Genomic DNA, 24,964 nt, shown 5'->3' with positions numbered 1-24,964 from the left:
TAGTAGGGATGCTTTCAGTCTATCACCATTCAGTATGATGTAAGCTGTGGGTTTTTCATATATGCCCTTTATGATGTTGAGGAAATTTCCTTCTATTCCTCCTTTTCTAAGTTTTTTTTATTATCAGGAAAAGGTGCTGGATTTTGTCAAATCTTTTTCTGCATCAAGGGAGATGATCATGTTGCATTTTATTAATGTATTACATTAACTGATTTCTTATGTTGAGCCTCCTTTGTATACCTGGGGTAAAGCCCATTTGATTATGATTTATAATTATTTTAATGTGCAGTTGAATTTTATTTGGAAATATTTTGTTGAGCATTTTGCATCTATATTTATAAGCTAAATTGATTTATAATTTTCTTGTAGTATCTTTATCTGGCTTTGGTATTAGGGCAATGTTTGCCTCATGGAATGAGTTAGATTGTATTCCTTTTCCTTCAGTTTTTTGGAAGAGTTTGAGCAGAATTGGTATTAATTCTTCTTGGAATGATTGGTAGAATTCATCTGTGAAGCCATCTGATCCTGGGCTTTTCTTTGTTGCAAGGTTTTTGATGAGTGCTTCAGTCTTCTTAGTTATAATTGGTCTGTTGATATCTCCTACTATCTGTGTAGGTTGTTCATGTGTTTCTAGGAATTTGTCTACTAAATCTAGGTTGCCTAATTTGTTAGCACACAGTTGCTCAAAGTATCTTCTTATGATCCTTTTTATTTCTTTGGGGTCACTTATAATGTCCCCCTCTCATTTCTGATTTTATTTTCATCTTCTCTTTTTTTCCCCCTTTGTCAGTCTATTTTATTGATCTTCTCAAAAAACCAACTTGTGGTTTTAACTCTTTATCTTTTTTTATTCTCAATTTCATTTATTTCTGCTCTAATCTGTTATTTCTTCCCTTCTGCTTGCTTTGAGATTAGTGTGCTGTTCTTTTTCTAGTTCTTCTACGTGTGCAGTTATGTCTTTGATTGTAGCTCTTTCTTCTTTTTTTAAAACTAAACAATTTTATTGATACATATTAATAAAGCATGTAATATATCCAGAGTTTACAATAAATGGTATATGGTATAATCACATAGTTGTGTGTTCATCACTTCAATCATTATTAAAGCAGTTTCATTAATTCAATAATAATAATTAACAAAAAACAGACAAACAGGAAAATTCCTTACCTCTCAATCTTTCTTTTCCCCCTTCTGTACATAGCTGCTATTTCTGGCTATTCTTGCATAATTATTTATTTGCTTATTAAGCAGTTTTATTGAGATACTTTCACATACCATATGATCTATCCAAAGTGTGTCATCATTGGCTTTTAGTATAATCACAATGCTATATATTCATCATCTCAAAAATTTTAGAACAATTTCATTACTCCAAAAAGAAAGTCTCCACATCCTTAGTATTCCTTCCTCAGCCTTTTATAACCATAATCTAATTTCATCTTTATAAATTGATTTATATTTATATTTTACATTAATGGAACCATACTGTATATAATACTCTGTGTCTGATCTCCTTCACTTCATATTTTTTTTGTCTGATATTAACATTTTGTAGTATTAACATATATTTGTTCAGGTTCAAAGAAAAACAGTCTTACATGTGCAATTTTATCTATATTCTTATTTCACATACTATATTTATATTTTACATAATATATTTAGGGCAATCATATGGCATTTGTCCTTTTGTGTCTGGCTTGCTTCACTCAACATAATGTCCTCCAGGTTCATCCATATTGTCATGTGTTTTCACCACTTCATTTCTTCTTACTACTGCATAATATTCCATCGGGTGTATACTCCACAATTTGTATATTCACTCCTCAGTTGATGGACACCTGGGTTGTTTCCAACTTTTGGCTATTGTGAATAACACTGCTATGAAAATGGGTGTGCAGATGTCTATTTGTGTCACTGCTCTCAGTTATTCTGGATATATACCTAGCAGATTATTGCTGGGTTACATGGCAAGTCTATATTCATCTTTCTTATGAACTGCCAGATAGTCCTCCACAGTGGCTGTTACCATTCTACATTCTCATGAAGAGTAGCTAAGTATTCCCTTTCCTCCACATCCTCTCCAACATTTACAGTTTTTTGACTTTTTAATAGCAGCCAATCTAATAGATTTGAAATCATTTCTCACTGTAGTTTTTTTTAATTTGCATTTTCCTAATCATTAATGATGTTGAACATTTTTTTCATGTGTTGCTTTGCCATTTGTATTTTTTCTTTGGACATTTGTCTTTCCAAATCTTTCCCCTATTTTTAAACTGGATAGTTTGTCTTTTTATTGTTGAGTTGTATGAGCTCTTGTTTACTATTTGCATGGAATATCTTTTTCCAACTTTTCACTTTCAACCTATTTGTATCTTTGGGTCTAAGGTGCATCTCGTTGTAAACTACACATAGTTGGTTTAGGTTTTTTTATTTTTATTTTTTAACCATTCTATCATTCTGTTTAATCCATTAGCATCCATTACTATTACTATAAAGGCAGTACTTATTTCAGCCATTTTACTCCTTGGTATATATATGTCATATCTTTTTCTTTCTTTCTTTTCCTTTATCACAACCTCCTTTTCTGTATAGTTGATCTTTTGTGATGTAGTTGACTGTTCCCTTCCTCATTTCTGATTCTGTATCTTTTAAAATTCTTTCTTTGTGGTTACCCTTGGATTTATATTACACAACCTACATCTCATAACCTACTAATTTGAAAAGATACCAACTTACACATTCTCTTCTCCCGTATCCGTCTATTGCCTTGTTTTGTGTTGTTTTTGTTCCACTTTTCTACCTTATATTTTGCATGTCCATTATCAGGAAATACACTCTTTACTTGTTCAATTATATTCTGGCTCTTAAAGGATGTAAAGAGTAGAGTTGTATATTGAGGATACAGTAGTATTGGGTTTTGTGTTTATCCTTTTAGTTAACTTTACCGATAATCTGCACTTATTCACACTACTCCAAGTCACTCTCTTCCTTTTTTCCTCCTCCCCACCCCCCCCACTCCCATCTGCTCTCTGTGTCTGTTTGCTGTATGTCCATCTGTGACCGCTTCTATCCTTATCAGAGGCAGTGGGAATCTGTGTTTCTTTTTGATTCGTCATCTTGCTGTGTCAGCTCTCCGTGTGTGCGGCACCATACCTGGGCAAGCTGCACTTTCTTTCGTGCTGGGTGCACTCCTTGTGTGTGTGGCTCCCCTCCTCGGGGGACACCTTTGCATGGCAGGGCACTCCTTGTGCACATCAGCACTGCGCATGGGACATCTCCACCTCAAGGATCCTCATTTTATGGAATTGATTCGCATTAACCATAAACTGTAAATAAATAAAAGAAAGAAATTTGTGAAATAAAAAAAATATTAAAGGGGGGTAAACTGGTTAAAAGGAAAAGACAAGAGGGAAGCGGACTTGGTCCAATGGATAGGGCGTCCGCCTACCACATGGGAGGTCCGCGGTTCAAACCCTGGGCCTCCTTGACCCATGTCAACTTCATGTCATTGTCTCGATTTAGGCTCCCCATCCTAAGTGAGACTTAGCTTTGTCTCCTTTCCCTCTTGACCCACAAGACCATTAAAATGGAAGCTCAAACCATCTGGGCTTGGCTTGCTTCAGTACTCACTCCTGCCTTTGAATTGCCTTTCTCAGTTTGTTTTGATTTCTTACAACCTGCCAGATCAGTGATGCATTTAAAAAGATATTTGCTGTATTTTGTCCAGCGAATTTGAGTTGCTTTCAACAGGAGATTGGCTTAGGTATGTAGTCCACCTGGAAATGGTAGTCTCATTTATCATCAACAAGAATCAAACCCTACCTGCCGAAAGAGACAACAAAAGAGCTAGCTTGACTCATCATACTTTTAGAAGGTGAGTATGATTGCAATTAGAGGAAATTCCTAATGAACAAATGAGTTATTAAAATCATTCATTCAGCAAGATTTACCTGAATGTACTGAGTACTGACTACACTATATTATTTTCAAAATTTCAGTTATGATTAGTAACTTTCAAATCAAATCATTGTTTCTCATAGAAACAATGCTGTTTAGATATGTTTTGTCCAGCTAGCATAAGTGGATGAACTACTCCACATAAGTACGTGTTCCTGGGAACTGACATTTACGTTTTAAAATGATCAAAACTTGTTTTAGCCACTTTAGATGGGGTGCTTTCCAAAATGTACTAATTGTGTTTTGCACTTCTTAGCTTTCATAAATAGGGTAGCCTGGGCAGCATTTAACATTTTTGTCATCATTCAGAGTCAATTTTACTAGTGCAGCATGATCCAGTAGATGGACTTGGACTTTAAGACCAGACATATCTGATTGGAGCTTGGGTCTGCTACTGACTTACAGTGAGATCTTAGGCAAGTTACCTATCAGTGAACTGGTGAAGCCAGCTTGTTAAATTTTCAGCAGTTTTGTGAGCTGATTTTTAAGCAATTTCATTATTAAAAATTAAATGATATAAGCACAATTTTAAAAATTATATTCATAACAAAGTTAGTAAATACTGAAAAAACACTACTTACTAATTATTTTACTCCATTTTAGTATTGTCTTTGCCTCTGAGGTTATTTAGATTTCTTGAATCTGTAGAGTAGAAGCACTATATAATGGTGTGCTACCGTGCATTCTTTCCCAACTCTACCTTCAGTGATATCACTTTGCTTGAATTTGGATGTAGTGGGAATATTGACAAAACAGAAATTGGAACTCACTATGCATCAATGTCTGATTTATTATTTTGTTGATTATCTGGATTTAAGAAAGTGATGGAGAAACAAATTAAATTTACTGGTAGGAAAACAGATAAATGATGGAAAACAGATTAATGCAGATTAAATTTAAAACCACATCATATCTGTAGACACTACATTGTGAATAATACAAAAAACTGAGGGAACTTTTTCCAGTGTTTGAAAACTGTTATCCAATCCTGCAAAAGAGTAGCTCATATCATTGATGAACAAATAAAGTTTTGATGTCTTCATTGTCTCATTTTATCTTGCCTGTTAATATAAAGAAAACTATGAACCAACATTCATGCCAGAACTACACACGTTTGTCAATTGCAACCAACCATAGGTTAACTACTGATACAAGAGTTCAGCAAAAATCAGCAAAAGCATTCTATGAGAATCAATTGACTATATAGAATTTATAATAAAAAGTATTATATATTTTATGATTATGTAAAATGATATAGTATACATCCTGCAGATATTAGCAAAATTTATAACAAACATACACACAGACATATATGTATATATATTTTCTTTTTTACTTTTAAATTTTTAAAGAACAATTATGCATACCTTACAAGATTCCCACACATTGCCCTACCACCAACACCTTACAATGTTTGCAAACATTTATTACAAATGATGAAAGAGTATCATCACAATATTACTGCTTTTTATATTCCATAGCTTATATTTGGTATATTTTTCCCACACACCATCCTATTACATTTTTTAAAACATATAGCTAGTTGTCAAATATTTACTAGCACATTGGTTAAGATCTCTGAGATTAAGCTTCCTCGTTAATTTAATCAAAGTTACAAATATTAAAGAAAAATGTATTTCAAAATTATGAGCAGCATACTTGAACAAAATTGCGCTTTTGTGCTTATACCTATCTCACTCCAAAACTGAATACCAAAATTCTTTTACACTTTACCCCTCCAAGTCCCTTATTAGGCAATGAGTTGTGAACCCCAGGTAAACATGTTCTTAATCTTAATCCATTCCTGTGGATATGAACCCATTGTAAATAGGATCCTTGAAGAAGTCATTAGTTAAGGTGTGCCCCAAGTGAATGAGGGTATGCCTTCATCTAATATGGCTGAAGTCCTTATAAGCAAGGGAAGTCGGACATGTAGTCAATGGAACCCAGAAGAGAAAGAAGAGTCTGCTGCATGTACATTCCCACGTGATGGAAAAGCCAAGGAATGCCAACAACTGATGATTAGCTAGAAGACACTGACCCTGGAAGGAAACAAGTCTTCTAGCCTCTGAAACCACGAGCCAATAAATTCCTGCTGTTAAGCCAACTCATTGTATGGTATTTGTTTAGCAGTTAGGAAACTAAAACACCCCTAATATAGATTTAACTTGAGAGTCATTGGTATATATGAGGCTATTTGCCTTTCTATTACACAGCTCCAGAATATAGTTCTTTCTAATATTCTTATCTTCCTTGTATAGATATTTAGTATCCTATCTTGATATCAATTATCGTTTTTTCCTTGTCAGAGCTCTTCCTTCCAGAAGCTTCTCTTGTCTCCCCATGGACACTTCCATAACCCCTTATTGCCCATGCTGCCCTTTTGTTTGATTGGAAACTGTAATTCATTCTGTTAGAACTGTGCACAAAAAACTAGTGAGTAGATATTAAATGAGGAGCAGAAAGACCTTCTTATAAATGCTTTAGTCTACTTTTTTCTGACGATGACCTCATTTCTTATATAAAACTTTCATGAAATATTTCAGGCACATAAAAAGGACTGTGAATAATGTTGTAGACAGCCACCATCCACATTCTACCCTGTTTAAGAAATGGAACATAAGAGATGTAGTTGAAATTCCCTTATACTCTTCCCCAGCTGCATTTCCCCTTTTTTCTTCCCACTTGCCTGAATTTATCATGCCCATGCATGTTGTTATACTTTTATCTCATTTTTATATGTTCAGAAAATACATGGATAGTCTTATGTATTTTTGTGTACACAAAACATGATAAAATACTGTACATACTCTGTTGAACCTTGATTTTTTGTTTAAGATTAAAAGTTTGAGTGTTTAAATCTGTGCTCTGGTTCATTCACTTTAACAGCTGGATAGTGTTTTCTCTGTATGTATATATCTCAAATTAATTTTCCTTTCTAATGTTGATAGGATGTAGATTGTTTCCAGAATTTTGCTATTACAGACAACTCTGCCATCAATAATCTCATACGATCTCTTTGTGAAAATGTGTGAGAGCTTCTTTAGAGTATGAACCTAGAAGCGGAACTAGGATGCATGAGAGGAGTTTAAAAAATTAACCCATTATACTATATAATGGGCTCTAACTACCATTTAAAACAAAATTCCTAGGTAAAAAGATACGGCAAATCTGACGTAATTTCTCAATTTCTATTTCCTGTTCCTCTACTGTGAAACACTCTCTCTTACCTCTGGACTTCTGGAAATCCTAGCTCCTCTATTTTCTCTTCTTCCCCCATCCCTCAGCTCACAGCAACTCATCTTGCCAGGTCAACTTTTCCTGTAGGTTTCAGCTTTGTGGTCACTTCGCCAAGAGAACACCACCAACTCTAGTTCACACTTTGATAAATGTTCCTCTCTTGTCCTCTTGCAGGGATCTTTGCTTCTTCTGTTTTGTAATTGCCTATTAGCCAAATTCCTCAAGACAGGAGACCCCTTGGTTTCTTCGGTATTTAGCATGATGGCTGACATAATAGAGGCTCCTTAGCATTTGCCAAATTAACAGAGGTGTGAATGAATGAATTTAGGATACCAATATCTTACCAAAATTGGTGAAATCTAGAGCCCCACCCCTGCAAATAATTGGACTGGATGGTTCCAGGATGCATTGTCAGCTAGCAGGAGAATAGGGTTTAAATACTGAGGGCCAGGGATAGGTTCCCAAGATCATCCTCACACAAAGCATGTTGTGAGTCATGACCAGGAGGGGGAACGTTCACAAAGAGGAGATGTTTTAAACCTAAGCATTCATACGCTGGGACCTACCTCTATTTGCAGGTGGGAAAGCTTCAGATAATGAACCATGAAAGCCTGCTATGCGGCAGCAGTATGCAATAATTTTTCATTTGCCACTAGTCAGCTTCAGGGATCAAGGACAGTTAAACACATGACCCAATCATGCATGTTATTTTAAAGGCACATTTTAAAGATATAAATATGGTACATTGAGTTAAGGAGGTACCCTCTTTTGGCGACAAATATTTACATTCCACATTGCCTCTTGATGTCAAGAGTGTAACTGTTTCATTTTCTTCTTTTTCTCAGGAGGCTGGAATGCAGATGGAAAAGGCCTGAGTGTCTGGGACACATTCACCCATCAGGGAGGAGAGAGAGTTTTCAAGAACCAGACTGGCGATGTAGCTTGTGGCAGCTACACTCTGTGGGAGGAAGATTTGAAATGTATCAAACAGCTTGGATTGACTCATTACCGCTTCTCTCTTTCCTGGTCACGTCTGTTACCTGATGGGACGACAGGTTTCATCAACCAGAAAGGCAAGTGTTTCTTAAAAATAGAAGGTTGCAGCTTTAATTCAAGGTTATTGCTGCAGTCTGGCATAATTAATCTAGTATGTTATCTTGCAATGTAGCTTTGAGGTTGCAAGTTTTTAGAGTGATAATGTGATACATTTTTTTGGAATGGGTTTGCTTTCGCTTTCTCAAGAATGTTCTGGTTTCTTTTTACTGTTGGATCTTCTGGTGGGTGTAGGTGAGTGTGAAGAGATGGGTACGAGGGGGGTTGGAATAAATGTTTTATTTACTGAAGATATTATCTGTGCCTTAACCTGAAGGCAAATCTCCAAAAGTTGTTGTATTAAACTATTTTCCGTTGTGTAATGATGAGTTATGAAAAGCTCTGCAGAACTTGAGATGATTCTGAGCATTTCAATAGGAGCTGAATTGGAGGGGCCACTTATCTAGCACAGAGGTAAGCACCAAGGCCCCTGGAGTCCATTTACTTGGGATAAGTGCCAGGTACAACACTTTCAATCTGTGTAGGTATTTCTTGGGCACTGCTCAGTGCCTCAGTTTCCCCATGAGTAGAAAGGGATACTATAATAATAGTTAAACTCCCTACCTCAGAGAATTGTAAGATTAAGTGAAATAATCTTTGCAAAGTGCTTAACACAGTGTCTGGCATGGAACGAACTTTCAATAAGTGTTAGCTATTATTCTTATTATGGCTTGTAATTAAAAGATCACTGCATGTTGAATGTCTACTAATATGAGCCATTTTACATACATTTTCTCTAATCCTTACAATCAGTCAAGAAGGTATAATTATCAGATTTTAAAGAAGCGTATGTCCAAATCCACGTATTTGGTATCTGTTGGGTCTGGAGTTTAACTCTAAAGTTTGGCTAGATCCTCTACAAAATGAGGGTTGGAAAACTATGCCCTAAATGTCCAATCTAGCCTGAGGCCTGTTTTTTACAATTTAGTTATTTATTTTTATTTAAAAATTTTTTTTAACTTTATTTTTAAAGAAATTTTAGATTACAGAAAGGTTACATCAGAAATATAGAGGATTTCCATATACCCAACCACCCCCTCACATTTTCCCTTATTAATAATATCTTACATGCTTATGGTACTTTGGCTACAATTGATGAACAAATATTGAAGCATTGCTAACTATGGTCAATAGTTTACATTATGGTTTACACTTTACACTGTACAATTTTATAGATTTTGACAAAATGTATAATGAATGGCCTGTATCCATCATTGCAAAAGCATACAGAATAATTCCAGTGCCCTAAAAATGCCCTGTGTGCCACCTATTCTTTTCTCCTCCTCCCCTCAGAACCTCTGGTAACCATTACTTTTACATCAATGCTACAAGTTCTTCCACTGCTACAATAATAAGTTTATTTTGGTCCATGGTTGCATTCCCCCTTATGTTTGTTCATTTCTCAGTCTGGAGGCTTTTGGGATGGTGTTGCCCACTCTGCTTCAGATTGAGAGGGAGCTTAGACCATATGGAGCAGATGGAAGAAACTGTTTTCCTTGCAGTTGTAGATACTCTTTTCTTTTTGGGATGAGCTTTGTCCATCATCACCATTTTGTTAGTTGTCCTGGGTGAGTCTTATGAACTGGAGAGAAGGTGTTAACTGCAACTCTGCTGAAATTCCAGAGCTCAGCTGGCATATGAACAGGCCAAAGATTTAAGTCTCTGGGACATGTATTTAATGGATATTGTGCTAGTTATCAGTTCAAATAAAAGGAGTAGAAGAATCTTGTGTAGGAAAATTATAAATGAGTCTAACTCTGTCCAAGGTAAGGCCCACCGATGGGGAGTTGACTTCATGAAATTGTGTGCTCTGCCTATAGTGTCCAGATGTTTCTAGAACCCTCAGAAGCACCCCTGTCTGAGCCTTTATTTATTGTGCTGGTTCCTGGTTTTGTAAATAAAGTTTTACTGAAACAGAGCTATGCACGTTCAATTACATATTGTCTATGGCTACTTTTTTCCACAATGAATTGCAGAATTGAGTAGTTAGAACAGAGATTGTATGGCCCTGCAAAGCCTAAAATATTTCCAATCTGGCCCTTTATTTCCAGACTCTGCAGTACAACTCTAATGGCTTCCTGAAAAAGAACACAGTGTTATTTTATCTTGGAAAGAATTTCACACTATTCTTAGGGCCAGAATAGGGGTGAGACAAGGAAGGAATCGAAGCACAAAATTTAAACAAGCACTTATTCTTACGGTCTCAAAAGTGCAGTCTGGGCACTTGCATGAACTTGAGATTGAGTGCATTTGCTTGCTTCACATTAGCCCCAGCCCCAAAAGCTTTCACTGAAACAAAAGTTTTTAAGGAAATTATATGATTTCCTACTTAATAAGAACAATGCATAATACTAACTCCTACATAACCTTCTGCACTTGCAATATTCCTTTTATGTAAGGTGGGATATTTTCTGGCAGTGTGAAATGGAGCTACAACTTATAGACTCACATCTAATCTTTGAGTAGCATCCCCAGAAAAGGGACAACCCAAGATTAATGTGGCAATCCCTGGATTCTAAAGACATTAACCCATGACTAAGTGCTGTTGGTTGAAAGTATGCTTTCATGACATTATTGGCCAGAATTAGTTTTTGACTTTGAATAGGAGATAATTTGTTGTTCAGTTAAAAAATGAACTCTTAATTTTCTACCTTCCTAACTCAACATATGTACCATTACTTACTTCTGGTACCACCTCACCCCAGAGTTTAAAACCTATGAGCTATCTTGAATTCTTACTTCTCTTTGCTTCCTACATCTAATTGGTTGCCAAGAGTGATCCATTCTTGTTATGCCTGTTCAACTTCTCCCCTCCTCTGCTCCTGCCCTAGTATAGGTGTTCATCATCCTACTCAAGGACTTTTTGATATACCCTTAACGTCTACCTATTTTCTCTCTCTTTCTGCCCTTAAATCCTTTCTACAGTGTGCTGCCAAGGCAATTTTTCTCAAGTTTTGCTAAAGTTATGTTAGCTTGGATTATCTACTGATAAAAGCAAAGCAAAAGCAAAAAAAAAACAAAACTAGTTGTCCCCAAACCTCAATAAACAGAGTCTGCACTCCTTCGCATATCATTCCTGGTTCTACTTGACTTAGTCTTAACTTACCCCCGAAACTTTACAGGGGGAAATTCTCCCATGCTTATGACCAATCATATAGCCCACTGCCTCTTAAACATACCATGCAATTTTCTATCTTTGTAGGGATTTTCTTAAGTTCTTCCTCCTTCCTAGAATGGCCTTTCCTTAAACCCCAACTATTCTTGCTGAAAGCCTAGTCCCCTGTTAAAGCCCAGTTCAAATGCCTCCTCTTCTTTAAATCTTCTCTATTCCAAGCCAGAAGAAATCACTTTTTTTCTATTCCTATGGCATTTTGTGCCCTTGGAGCACTTCTCACATCCTTCATTGTTACTGTTTTTGTACCCCCAACTAGATTGTGAACATCTCTTATTTAATTCTGTCTAATGAACATGCATTTTAGGGATGGTGCTAGGTTTATAACGTGATAAGAAGCCCTTGGAATGCTTACAATCTAATGATCACATAACTTTGCTTTGTTCATCCCTGTAATCTACTTCCAGTGCTTTGCAGAAAAGATTTCAACATTTACTGAAGTAAATTGGTTAATATCATAAAAATCACTCTATGAATAGTAATGGTTCCTTTTATTGAGCATATAGTATATGTGTTTCATTTTGTGAAGTGTTGCATCTGCTTTTGCTGATTTAATTCTCACAACTGTCCTTTGAGTGAGGGACTTCTGTAATAAGGAATTAATGATACCCTGAGGTTTAGGCTGGACGTAAATTTAGTTAGAACTGGTTTCACCTCAGGTGAAAGAATTCTGTCTACCGCTGGTTTACCTCCTTGACTGACCACTTGTGCTCCCTGTGCTATATTTTCTCATTGATAAAATGAAGTGGAGGTACTACAACACTAAAATGTTTCCCATTGTTATGTTCCATGATTCTAGGAACTTCGTTTTCACTGAGCTTCCATTTGAATGATAAGCAACAGGGAAACAAACAAAAACCATCAACTCATAAAGCAAGGGCACTATCCTTTATCTGAAATTTTAAAATCCATATGACTCTAGACATTATCTTTCTTTTTTTTTTTTAACTTTATTGTTTCTAAAACTAATATGGCAACAAAAGCTGACTTGAACTGAAGTGAAAACTCTATCATTGCAGTTTATTGAGCTTGATGCAAATATTTGTATATCTTACTGCAGAACTATTCATGTATTTGATCAAGGGACACTGATTTAGGTCTGCTGGGGGTGTTATTTATAATTTATTTGCATGTGCCCTTTTTTTTTTTAAGATTTATTTTATTTACTTCTCTCCCCTTCCCCCACTCCAGTTGTCTCTTCTCTGTGTCCATTTGCTGCGTGTTCTTCTTTGTCCACTTCTGTTGTTGTCAGTGGCACTGGGAATCTGTGTCTCTTTTTGTTGCATCATCTTGCTGTGTCAGCTCTCTGTGTGTGCGGCACCATTCTTGGGTAGGCTGCACTTTCTTTTGCACTGGGCGGCTCTTCTTGCAGGGTGCACTCCTTGTGCGTGGGGCTCCCCTATGTGGGGGACACCCCTGCGTGGCAGGGCACTCCTTGCACGCATCAGCGTTGTGCATGGGCCAGCTCCACATGGGTCAAGGAGGCCCAGGGTTTGAACTGCGGACCTCCAATGTGGTCGGTGGATGCCCTATCCTTTGGGCCAAGTTCGCTTCCCACAGTACCTTTCAAAGTCCAAAAATTCTGAATACTTTCGGCCCCAAGATTTTCAGCTAAGGTATTATGGACCTGTACTCAGGCAATATGTCACCATATCAAGCTTTATAAAACTAATCTATGAACCACCGAAATTCATGGAGATCAACCTTAGAGGTAACCATCTAAATGGAGGAAAGCAAAAAAGCTGGAGGGCAGTAGTGGTTGGGCTGTAATCACTAGCGCTGCCAGAACAGTACCGGAAATTGTGAAAATCTCACGTTGGGCTCACGTGCCCTTAGCACTCAGCTCTCTGTGTTTGGCCCCAGTTTCTGGAATGGCACAGCTGATTAATATTACAGACTTTACCCTGAACAAGAGGGCATTCAGGGTGCTTCCAGCAGACAGAATTTCAATAAGTAGTTGCTCACTCTGGTGCAGTGATCTGTTGAAGCAATTGGAAGAGTTTTAACTCAGAAAGGCCATCATTTGTTTTTTCCATTTAAATACTTTCTGAAGAGCAAGTCAAGAATTAGAAAACCTGTGTCATTATCTTTTCCAAAGAATCCCTTTTGTGTATTCTTTGACTACCTGTTTTAAAGCTTGATTATAGGTACATTTGGAAATGTGTAAAATCTTGTTTCCAAACTAGAATATTTTACAAAATGGAATTGTTACACAGCCTTTCTGTTTGAAATGTCAAGTTTTCAAAGTTTAACAAGAAGAAATTGAGCTGGCAACTGCAATAACATCTTTCTGCATTTCTCGACTGTTCAAGTACATTTTAATATCTGCCACAAATGTAAGTCTCAGATGATTAGTAGGAGTCCCAAGTACTGAATGAAAAAAATGAATGTTTATGCAGACTTTCTTATTGTTCATGTAAGATTTAAACTATGAGTGCATTTAGCAGCAATGGTAAATGAATTCACTAACAAATATTTATTAATCTCTTTGTCTGTACTGGGCAGTGTGGTAGGCAAAATAATGCTCCCTCAAAAATGTCCATAAGCTAATCCTCAGAAACTGAAAATATTATTCTAAAGGCATGGTAAAAGGTAATTAGGGATTTTGAGATGTGGAAATTATTTTGGATTATCTGGATGGGTCCCGTGTAATCACAGGGGTCCTTCTAAGAGGAAGGCAGTAAGCCAAACAAAGTAAGAGAAAAGATGTATGGACTAAAGGAGAAGTCAGGAGAGGAGGTGCTGTGCTGCTGACTTTGATGTTGGAGGAAGGGACCATGACCCAAGAAATGTGGGTGGTCTCTAGAAGCTGGAAAAAGCAAGGGAACAGATTATACCCTAGAGTTTAGAAGAAAGGAAACCCTTCTGACCCTTTGATTTTGTTGGTGTGAGAACCATTTCAGGCTTCTGCCTCCAGAACTGTAAGATAAATATGTGCTATTTAAAGCCTCTAAATATTTGGATAATTTGTTACAACAGCAAAAATAAACTTATTCAAATCATGTGGCAATAGATCCTGGGAGTAATTTAAGAAATTAGTAATGTGAATCTCAAAAGGAGTAAACCAGGGGAACAAAATCATAAGTTATCATATGCTTGACTTGTGGTAGGCACTCAGTCAAGATGTTTATATCTTGACTGGGTGGAATTCCAGTTCAGTTATTTTCTGAACTGGACATGTCATCTTTGCAAGTTCCGACCACATCTTCTAAGAGTATTTCCCCACTTCTTTGTTTTATATAACTTGCTCCACTGCTATTCAAAGCTGATTGGTTTGGGAAAGACACATTTCCCTGTGACTTATAACTTGTGTGACTTCATTGATAAAACAGACGAGCTTGGTCAATTATCTTCCTCTCTCAGGGATGTTTAGAATTGAGGCCCTGAAAAGCTGAGTTGGTTGGTGGTTGGCACTGGAGCTGTTGAGGTTGCTTTGGTGGATTGAATGGCCATTTTGAGACCATGTTAAATTGGGTATATAAAGAAAGCTGGTTCAAAAAGGAGGAGAAAGGAGCAAATGTGTAAAGAGTAGCAAGGATTGGAGACAAATCTTCCCTGAGAGACCAAGATTCTCACTTCCCATCTTTAAATTCCTTGACTTCTAATTGCAGTAATTTTCTGTTATTGGATAAATGGTATCTTTTGATCATTTCAAATCATGCCCACACCATCCCACACCTACCAGTCACCTGCCCTCAATGCCACCTTTATCTTTAAGTTAATTTGGATGAGTTTCTGTTCCTTCCAGTCAAAAGAGCTCCAATTCAAGAGCACTTCATATTTTCAAGAAGCAAATAGAAGAAATGTGGCTAGCTGAAACAGTGAAGAGGGTAGTGACTATGAAAGAAGGCTAGGGAAGTTTGAATCTTGAAGATTATCAATCCTGTCCCAAATATCCAGAAGCAGAATAGGGCCCAAATGACCTCTCAAAGTTTCATGATCCCCAGATTGTTAACAGATGATCATTTAGAAATATACATTTATTCAGAGAATTAGTTATCATGGAATTGTACCAGTCTGATAAACCAGGCTACAGAACCCTTTGACAATTTCTTCTTATTCAATATTCACAATACACATGAGGTGGCACTATTAATATTCCCATTGTATAGATGAGAAAAAACTTGGGCGTAAAGAAACCAAGTGATTTGCCCATGAGTCTTAGACTGAGCTGTCTACCTTTGGAACTCTGCTCTTAAAAATCTCACTCCATTATCTCATGAGAAAGTTTCCTTATAACATTGAATGAAATTTACAAATCAGAGTATAGTGCTCAATTTTAGAACGCTAAATATTAACTATGCAATGTTCTGTTGTTTTACCATGGTTATTGAGTAAGAAAAGAAGGTCTACTGAAAATTAATTTATCTTTAATTCAACTGAAGCATGTCATGCTCTCTGAATTTCACTGCTTTTGCATTGTTAATCATTAATTCCCAACAAAAAGGAAAAAACAATAGGTTCTGTTATTGTGAATTAGGTCCAAAGCAGGGGATTTAAAAGCTTTGTAAAACAGAGTTGCATTGTTTCTGGTTCTGAAACATTAGTAAACATGAGAAGTTGTGAGTCATAGTGAGAACCGCTCAGTCTTCATAGTTAGATAGACTTGGGTGTAAATATTGGTTGTGCCATTTGACAATGTGGCTCCTTGAAACCCAAAACTCACTTACTCTGATTTTGTTTCCTCATATACTCAATGGGAATATGTTTGTCCACCTTTTAGTCTTAGTGCTAGGGTTAAACAAATTGTATAATATCTGATAAAAAGTATGAGTGCAATAAATGAAAGATGACATTAATTTTATATTCAAAATCAATACAAGGGCCTGACTTTGAACTTTTTCATATATGCCAGTACCAAGATTATTGTATCATCCATAATTGGATATTCCATTTTACAAGTGAGGAAATTTGGGCTTACTGAGACCAAGAGATAGGATAGTAGAATTTTCTTTCATTGAGAGAGAAAGGATAGCTTCTATATACTTTGATGAATGTATTAGTGTGCTATTGCTGCTGTAACAAATTACCTCAAATTTAGCAGCTCAAAACAACACAAATGTATTCATCTTACAGTTTTTTAGGTCAGAAATCTGACATAGGTCACACTAAGCTAAAATCAAGGTGTCAGTCGGACTGCATTTCTTTCTGAAGGCACAGAGGAGAATCTCTTTCTTTGCCTATTCAGCTTGTTGGAGAATTCAGCCCCTTGTGGTGGTAGGACTGAGGTTCTGTCTCCTTGCTGGCTGTTGGCTGAGGGTGGTTCCCAGCTTTCTAGAGGTCTCTTGCATTTCTTGGCTCATTACTCCCTTCCTTCATCTTTAAAGTCGCCATGGTGGGTTAAGTCTCTCTCATGCTTCAAATCTCTCCTGCTTCTTTTTCTGTCATTGCATATCTCTGACCCACCTTTCTGCCTGCCTCTTCTCCTATGAAAGACTTGTGTGATTAGATTGGTCCCACATGCATCAACCAGGATAATCAGCACATCTCAATGTCCTTAACCTTAACCATACTTGTGAAGTCTCTTTTGCCATGTAAGGTAGCATACTGCCATGGTCCATGGATTCAGGCATGGACATCTCTGGGAGGCCCTTATTCTGCCTAACAAGAGGGTAATAACATACATATGGGTTTTCCAAGGTGTTATGCATGGTTCACATTATATTTCAGTTAGCAAAATAAGTGGCAGCTGATAAAATACACATACAGACAGAGATATAGACAGACAACACATGACTGCATAACTTGGCCTATGCTTACCCTGCCTACCTATCATGATTCTTATTTCTGTTCTACTGAGCTATAGGGTCTCTTTATATTGAAAGTTCCATTCCTAGAATGAACAACACCTTTCTCTCTGAGTGAATGAATGTACAAATGGAAAATGATGAGGCCATATATGACAATACAACTCTGACCCACAGAGGAAGCCAAGGAAGCCAAAGTAAAACCTCTGCAGCAATCAGAACAGTCAGGACTTGGTTGATGATTGTCAATCTCTCTATTTTTTTATCCCTGCTTCCAACTCAGGACCAAATCAGCTTGCTTCTGCTTTCCCATGCCAGTAACCTCTAATCAGAGCATAACTAGAGCCTAACCTTTCTTTTTTTTTCTTACCCTAAAGTGTTCCCAATCTCTGGACAATCTCTTAGTCTTTGTCAAATGTAAGTGATGGTGCCTGACTCCCTTGCTATAGGATAAGTGGCTATTGTTTGTTCTCCTTTGGGTAAGCTTTGTGTATTTTCATAGCTTTTTTGATCTTTTACACAGTTGTTTCTCCTTTTTCTCATCCTTGATCACTCTTTCCTCCTTGTCCTATGTGGTAATATATATTCCTTTTTTAATTATCCCCTTAGATGTCATTAATGGTAATCATAATAACAATATATTATTTAATAATAATTATTAGAGTGATAGCAAACTTGTACTGAGCCCTTACCATATGCTAAGAACTATGATACCTGCGTTCCATTTATTAACTTGCACAACAATAAAATTACTATTAAGCTCTCAGAATAATTCAATTAAGTGTGTTTCTATTGTTAACCACATCATACAGATGAAGAAAGAGAATTTAGAGAGACAAAGTACCTTGACCAAAGTTACTGAGCTAGTAGGTAAAGGAGCTGGGATTCAAATCCAGGCAGCTAGGAGCCGTAATCTACTCTTTTTTTCTTTCTTTCTTTTTTTTTTTTAAAGATTTATTTTTATTTTATTTAATTCCCCTCCCCTCCCCTGGTTGTCTGTTTTCTGTGTCTTTTTGCTGCGTCTTGTTTCTTTGTCCGCTTCTGTTGTCGTCAGCGGCACGGGAAGTGTGGGCGGCGCCATTCCTCGGCAGGCTGCTCCCTCCTTCGCGCTGGGCAGCTCTCCTTATGGGTGCACTCCTTGCGCGTGGGGCTCCCCTACGCGGGGGACACCCCTGTGTGGCACGCGGGGACCACCCCTGTGTGGCACGGCACTCCTTGCGCGCATCAGCGCTGCGCATGGCCAGCTCCACACGGGTCAAGGAGGCCCGGGGCTTGAACCGCGGACCTCCCATGTGGTAGACGGACGCCCTAACCACTGGGCCAAAGTCCGTTTCCCGTAATCTACTCTTAAAACAATTATTCTGTGTTGCTTTCAGAACACATTCTCAAAGACCTGAGTTTTGGAAAGGTACCTTTTTCAAGTGTTTCCGTAGCATTCTGTACCTAATAACTAAGTCAATTACCACATTGTAATTGTTTATGTATTTATTTGAACTTCCTACTAAAATATAAGTTGCATGAGGACAAGGACAGTGTTTATCTTGTTTATGCTTTATATGTTAAGCATATAGTAGTTTCCCTGTAAATGTGCATTTAAGGAATAGACAAATGAACAAAATTCATGCAAAAGGCTGAATTATTATTATTTTAAAATGGAAAAATACTAAGGAATGGGACCATTCTTCCAGGCACACTTTCAGTGTGACACAATTCTACATATGAATGTACAATCCTTATACAGAAAACACCCTCTCAAAATAGGGTACTTTCTTTCTTTTAAACTTAGGTTTTTTCCCCAAATTCTCAGATGCAAAATCACATCAAGAACTAATAAAATCCTTTCTCATAAATTCTCTTCCATGTTCAGAGTCAACTTTAGCCTGGGCCCAATATCTTTTGCATTGTTTCTCAGGTGGAGCATCTTCATTTCAGTAACATTGTTCTGAACTCTGCAACCTTCCTGAAATTCCCTCTTGCATACACGAAGTCAAGCAAGAATCAGCTGACCACCAGCAGTGGCTATGTGTTCCTGGACTGTCAGAATTACAGAGCAAATGCCCAACTCTATCCCTTACTGCTCCAAACCTTGGGCTATCTGCCCGAGTAACCCACATTCTGGGACAGATGCTGAGCTTTCCTTCACACTCTGTGTGTCTCTCCTCCTAGACTTGTGAGACTGATGGGTCTAGAAAAGCATTTAGTCAACTGGCTCAATTCCTTTATTTTATACTTAGTACCTATGAGAACCATCCAATCATTTGACAAATAAGTTTCTGATAGTGTTCTAGGATTTGGGGATCCGGTGGTGAATTAGCTAGGCAAAGCCTGTGGTCTCATGGATCTTGTACTCTAATGGGTCTAGGAGAAAAAAACAAGCAAGCAAACACATAAAATCATTTCAGTAAGTATTAAAATAATACAAAATTATGTGGCAGCAACTTGCCTAAATGTATGCATTTCAGAACATACATCTTCCATTCATGTTATCCCATCATGCTCTTCCTCTATGATCAGTCAGTCTTCTTTGGAACTCATCGTGTTTCTTCCAAGACTTTAACTGATTGTATCTACAAAATAATGTCTGACCCAATTAACACTTATTTTGAATAAAAGTCATTTAGAATATTCTTCCCAATCCTCTTCCTTTTAAAATATATTGCAAACGTCCTAAAAATAACTTTTCTTCCCATACTTTTTTTTTTTAGGAATTGACTACTACAACAAGATTATTGATGATTTGTTAGCAAATGGAATTATACCCATCGTGACCCTCTACCATTTTGATTTGCCTCAGGCTTTGGAAGACCAAGGAGGCTGGTTATCAGAGGCAATCATTGACTCCTTCGACAGATATGCTCAGTTTTGCTTCAGCACTTTTGGGGATAGAGTCAAGCAGTGGATCACCATAAATGAACCTAATATTTTTTCCCTGCTAACATATGATATTGGTGTATTTCCTCCATGCATGCCTCACATTGGAACTGGAGGTTATCAAGCAGCTCATAATTTGATTAAGGCTCATGCCAGATCCTGGCACAGCTATGATTCCTTATTCAGAAAAGAGCAGAAAGGTATGGTGTCCATAACAATTTTTGGTGGCTGGGTGGAGCCAGCAGATCCTGATTCTCTGGCTGACCGGGAAGCTGCTCAAAGAGCCATTGCCTTCCTCGTGGACTTCTTTGCTAAGCCCATATTTATTGATGGTGATTATCCTGAAGTTGTCAAGTCCCAGGTTGCCTCCATGAGTAAAAAGCAAGGCTATCCATCATCAAGGCTTCCAGAATTTACAGAAGAAGAGAAGAAAATGATTAAAGGCACTGCTGATTTCTTTGCTGTGCATTATTATACAACTCGGTTAGTCAAGCACCAGGAAAACAAGAAAGCAGAACTGGGTGTTTTCTTTGATGCAGAAATTGAGCTTTCTACACATCCGTCTTGGAAAAATATGAAGTGGGTCTATGTGGTGCCATGGGGAATACGTAAATTACTGAAATACATTGCGGTAAGTACATCATTTGTTTGTGTACATGTATACCTAAATATGTGAGGGGGAGAAGACAAGTATGTGTTGACCTGAAAAAGAGAGGGATTTTAGGCAACAGCATGAACGTTTATTGACCTGAGAAAAGCAGATTAAGATTTAAGTGATGGTTGGTGAGAGGTTACTAGCTGATAAAGAGTTTCAAAACCAATGGTCAAAAATTAGGATTTGTTGTCAAAGTTAGTCATGGCTATAGTAATAGCTTGGAAATGTCAAAACTGTGATTTTTAAAAGAGATACTAATTGTTAAGATACCTGGCTCCCTTTTGAGTCTCACTTACACTGGATGGCATTCAGGTAGCTGAAATGAAAATTGTCAGGACCCCTCCAGGGGGCCTATAGAGAATGTAGCTGCTGGAGGGACCAAGGAGTGAAGGAGCAGTGACAATCAGCAGATGCTGATGGAAGAAAGATATTTCTGTCCTCTCATTTAATAAGAGTCATTTGACTGTCTTCATGGACATTTTCACAGTTTTGCTTTTCCATTGTTAGTGATGAAAGGTCAGTGCGTGGAAAATTAAGTTAATAGGGTCAGTGCAATTTAATGAAAACTAGTTTTGCGTTGTAGCTTAGAAAAGATAGAGGGTAATGCACATGATTTTATGGGCTTCTTTTAAAGCATCTGTTGGAATAAAACTTCTGCTTTCTTGTTCTAGGATATGTATAATAACCCTGTAATTTACATCACTGAGAATGGGTTTCCCCAGGGTGACCCTGCAACTCTTGATGACACTCAGCGCTGGGAGTATTTCAAACAGACATTTCAGGAAGTGTTCAAAGGTATCATTTGAAGTGATGAAAGATCAATTGTGCAAACTTAATATAATTTTCCTATGTGCCTATTTGCATTCAGTAAAGACCAATGATTTTGAGAGCTGAAATTCATGTAAATCAGTGTAAAGCTATGTAATTAGGGGAGGGAAGAAAAACTATTTAGGAAAAAGGAAGGTGAGGATTTTGGCTTAGTTTCAACCTCTGGAAATTTAATCAAGTAAAAAGCAACTGTCTTCAGCATTTTCTGACTCCTGGGTGAAGGTGACATGAATGGAAGGGGTGACTGTTTGGAGAAAATATTTGTCATTACAAAAAGATTAGCACTGACCAAGTATAGCATGCTTATTAGCATATTTTAATATCCTAACTACCAAGAAACAAGTTGACAGGATTTTAAAGGGACCAAATTAAGCCCTTGGGCAATAAACCTCAAAGTGGCATGTGCCTTGGATCAATGTATATTTCCTTTAAGCTGTAACCAACCAGCCCAGTCGGAAACACTTTTTATTATGTAGAATCTGTAAAATGTGTTTCAGGATATTGTTTTTCTGGAAAATATTTTATCCCCATAGAATTTTCTTCATAGTTGAAAACAAATGTGATGGAATAAACTTTATTTCACATTCACTTTTCTAGACCACTTCACTTCCATGCATTAGTTAACTCATCAAACATTGCTGTTGCTTCCTAAACTTAATTCTTCTTCCATATGAAGGATTCATATCATAGCAACAAAATCCAAGACAAAATTAGACTTTCAAATTCTTTTTTACCATCATTGGCACACTCCTCTCATCATCCTATTTGAAACATACTGGAATAATTTTTTCCAAAATTTTTCAGTAATATCCTACGGTCAGCCAGAAGAAATTCTGGAAAATGATTCAGAATGGTCTCTTCCCAAAACCTGAAATATATTGACCCCATCCTTCACTCAGGTCTGGAGTTTATTCTGAGGACAACTGGATTCCTACAATTTGATTCAAGCAAAATAATTATTTCCTATTACACTCAGAGCAGATTCTTCTTCTGGGTGGGAATTAACATCTGAGAGTGACAAAGTCCAGTTTCTTGAGATTCCTCTCCACTCCCTGCAAGTGTGCCCCATTCATGGTTAATTCACGGATGCTCCCAGGCTTTATTTCAAGAGATAGGACTCTAACAGGATCCTCTTCATCCCAAGAGAGAGGTAGGCCAGTTACCATGTGGGCAGATTTATGAATGGATACAAGGAGCACAAATCATTTGCCCAGAATTGTTCTATGAATTTTGGGGCATACAGATAAAAATAGAAATTGGCTTTCTTCATTCCCTGCCCAATGCTTTGTTTAGTGATAATCTTATAGGGGCATCTCGTAGCTCTCTGAAATAGTTTTAAGTACTTCACACAATCCCTTACATGTTTAATGCCAAAAACTCAGCAGTGAACTTGAAACTAAGACAATTTAAAGATAGAAGAGGGACTTAAGGCAAGGGTGGAATATATGAGATAATTTGGATTCCTAAAGGGCAGGAGAGGAGAACAGGGTTAGGAAAGAGAATCCTAATTTTAAAATATGCATAAAAACCTATAAATATATTTGGGGCACTAATGGCTTTGTCCCACCATGTTAGCTTAAGAGCTGTGAGAATGAGAGATGCAGATGAACCAAGAGAAGTGGAGAGCAGAAATGGGGAGAGCTTCTGATGACCCTCGAGCCCTGATTCCGGTTCTTCTCTGACCTAGCTGTAGCTACTCTCCTTGAGTTCCATGAGATATGACTTTACTTATGATAAAGTGCTCTAAGTAAATTGTCCTAATTGGGTTTCTATCACTTGGAATAAAAAGGAGTCTTATTGTTACCATCATCTCCTTTCATTCCCTAAGCAACCTTAGAGGTCATTACCTTCACCTTACAGATGAGAAAACTGAGTTTCAAATAGGTTAAGCAATGTTCTCAAGATCACAAAGTTACTAAGTAATATTTCCTGGAGCAAGGCAGAACGTGTCTTCTTATTCTTATTATGTTAGATGTGATCTATGAATCCAGCACTTATTGACCCCAAGTGTTTGCTTGTCCCACCACACTAAACAACTTCCGCACCTTTGGTAGTCTGGTTTTGAATATATTCTTTCAAAGTGTTTCATGTTGCCTCTGAAAAGAGTCAACAAATTCTATGACCTTGGACAAAGCTCAGATATCCTGTATCTTTCAACTCAGAGGAGCAGAGCTGAATTTACTAATCGATTTCCTGAGACTCCTCTGAGGTAGCGCTGATGATTTTAATTGGCAAGAATTTACTACTAAGAAGCACCCTGTGAGTAATTAAAAACAATAACAGCCAAGGAAGGCATTCACGGGAAGCGCTGCAGGTGAGAGCTCCTCCAAAACCTGGGGAGTCAGATGGATGATGGCTTGTGGTTCCCACGAGCAGAGCCTTCCCTCCGACCTCACGTGTCTAGACAGGCACATAATGACACTATAGTTGGATCAATAGCGTCCTCCTGGAGGTCTTCCTGATCTCTTCAGGTAAAATCCCACAGCAATTAATTGAGCAGTAAAAAGTAAGCTAATGTTTCTCTTTCCTTTTGGGAAAGGAGTAAAGAAAAGAGATGGAAAATGGCACTCTAAGAAAAAAACATCAGCTAATGCTTCTGTAGTTATTGCCTCATTTAAACACTTTAAATAGGTTGTATTTTAATTATTGCGATATAGATAACAGTAAAACAGCATAATGGAGATACCAAAAACTTGGAATAACCTATAACCAGGCTTTCATTCCAGCTCTGCAGCTTCTTCAATGAGTGGCCTTTGGAAAACTGCTCGACCTTTTCAAGTCTCAATTTGTCCATCTCTAAAAATGGTGACAATGCCTTCTTTGGTAGTGTTGTTGTAAGGACTCCAATTTATTAACTATTGGGTAACAAGCCCCAAGCTCATTGCTTGGCACACAGTTAGGTCCTCAATCAATGGTGAAAGTTATTATTGAAACAGATGCATCCTTAAGAAAATATCTTTCACCTCCATATATTCCTTATTATTTTAAAGTGTCATTCCAAGTGTTGTTATTTTTTCCATTCTTTTTTTCCCTCCTAAATTAAAATGTTTTCCCATTTCTGCATGGTTCTCCATCATTTCTTTTGGAGGAAACTCTGGATTTATGTTGTGACATTGGCCTTCTGGTTATTTACAGTCTAAATTCTGTGGCAGGAAAGGCAGCCTCCACTAATTATTATTACCATTGGAGAGGTTGCCAGATTAAGTGAAAATCAAATCACTGGCAGCAGAAACAGTTGTCAAGCAACCAGGTAGCTGGAATTGCGGTGCCACATGAATTTTTGTACATGTTTGGGAAGCAGTGTCTTTAAATAGTTAAGCTTTGCTCATATTGTGTGAATCTTTAGTACGTTCATACATTTATGACAATCTTTTCTCCAGAGCAGCATGCATGTTTGAAATG

General features: G+C 37.4%; 1 protein-coding gene across 1 annotated transcript in view; it reads left to right on the top strand.

Moving 5' to 3' along the window:
* Positions 1-24,964, top strand: part of LOC101446246 (cytosolic beta-glucosidase) — a 156,454-nt gene that overhangs the window by 60,933 nt on the left and 70,557 nt on the right. Inside the window, exons 2-4 of the mRNA XM_004477758.4 lie at positions 8,043-8,270; positions 19,914-20,710; positions 21,406-21,529. Coding sequence (XP_004477815.1) covers positions 8,043-8,270; positions 19,914-20,710; positions 21,406-21,529 — 1,149 coding nt within the window. The remainder of the gene's footprint in view (positions 1-8,042; positions 8,271-19,913; positions 20,711-21,405; positions 21,530-24,964) is intronic.

Source organism: Dasypus novemcinctus, chromosome 1 (genome assembly GCF_030445035.2).
Source record: "Dasypus novemcinctus isolate mDasNov1 chromosome 1, mDasNov1.1.hap2, whole genome shotgun sequence".
Classification (NCBI taxonomy): domain Eukaryota; kingdom Metazoa; phylum Chordata; class Mammalia; order Cingulata; family Dasypodidae; genus Dasypus; species Dasypus novemcinctus.
This window is presented reverse-complemented; position numbering and strand designations above follow the sequence as displayed.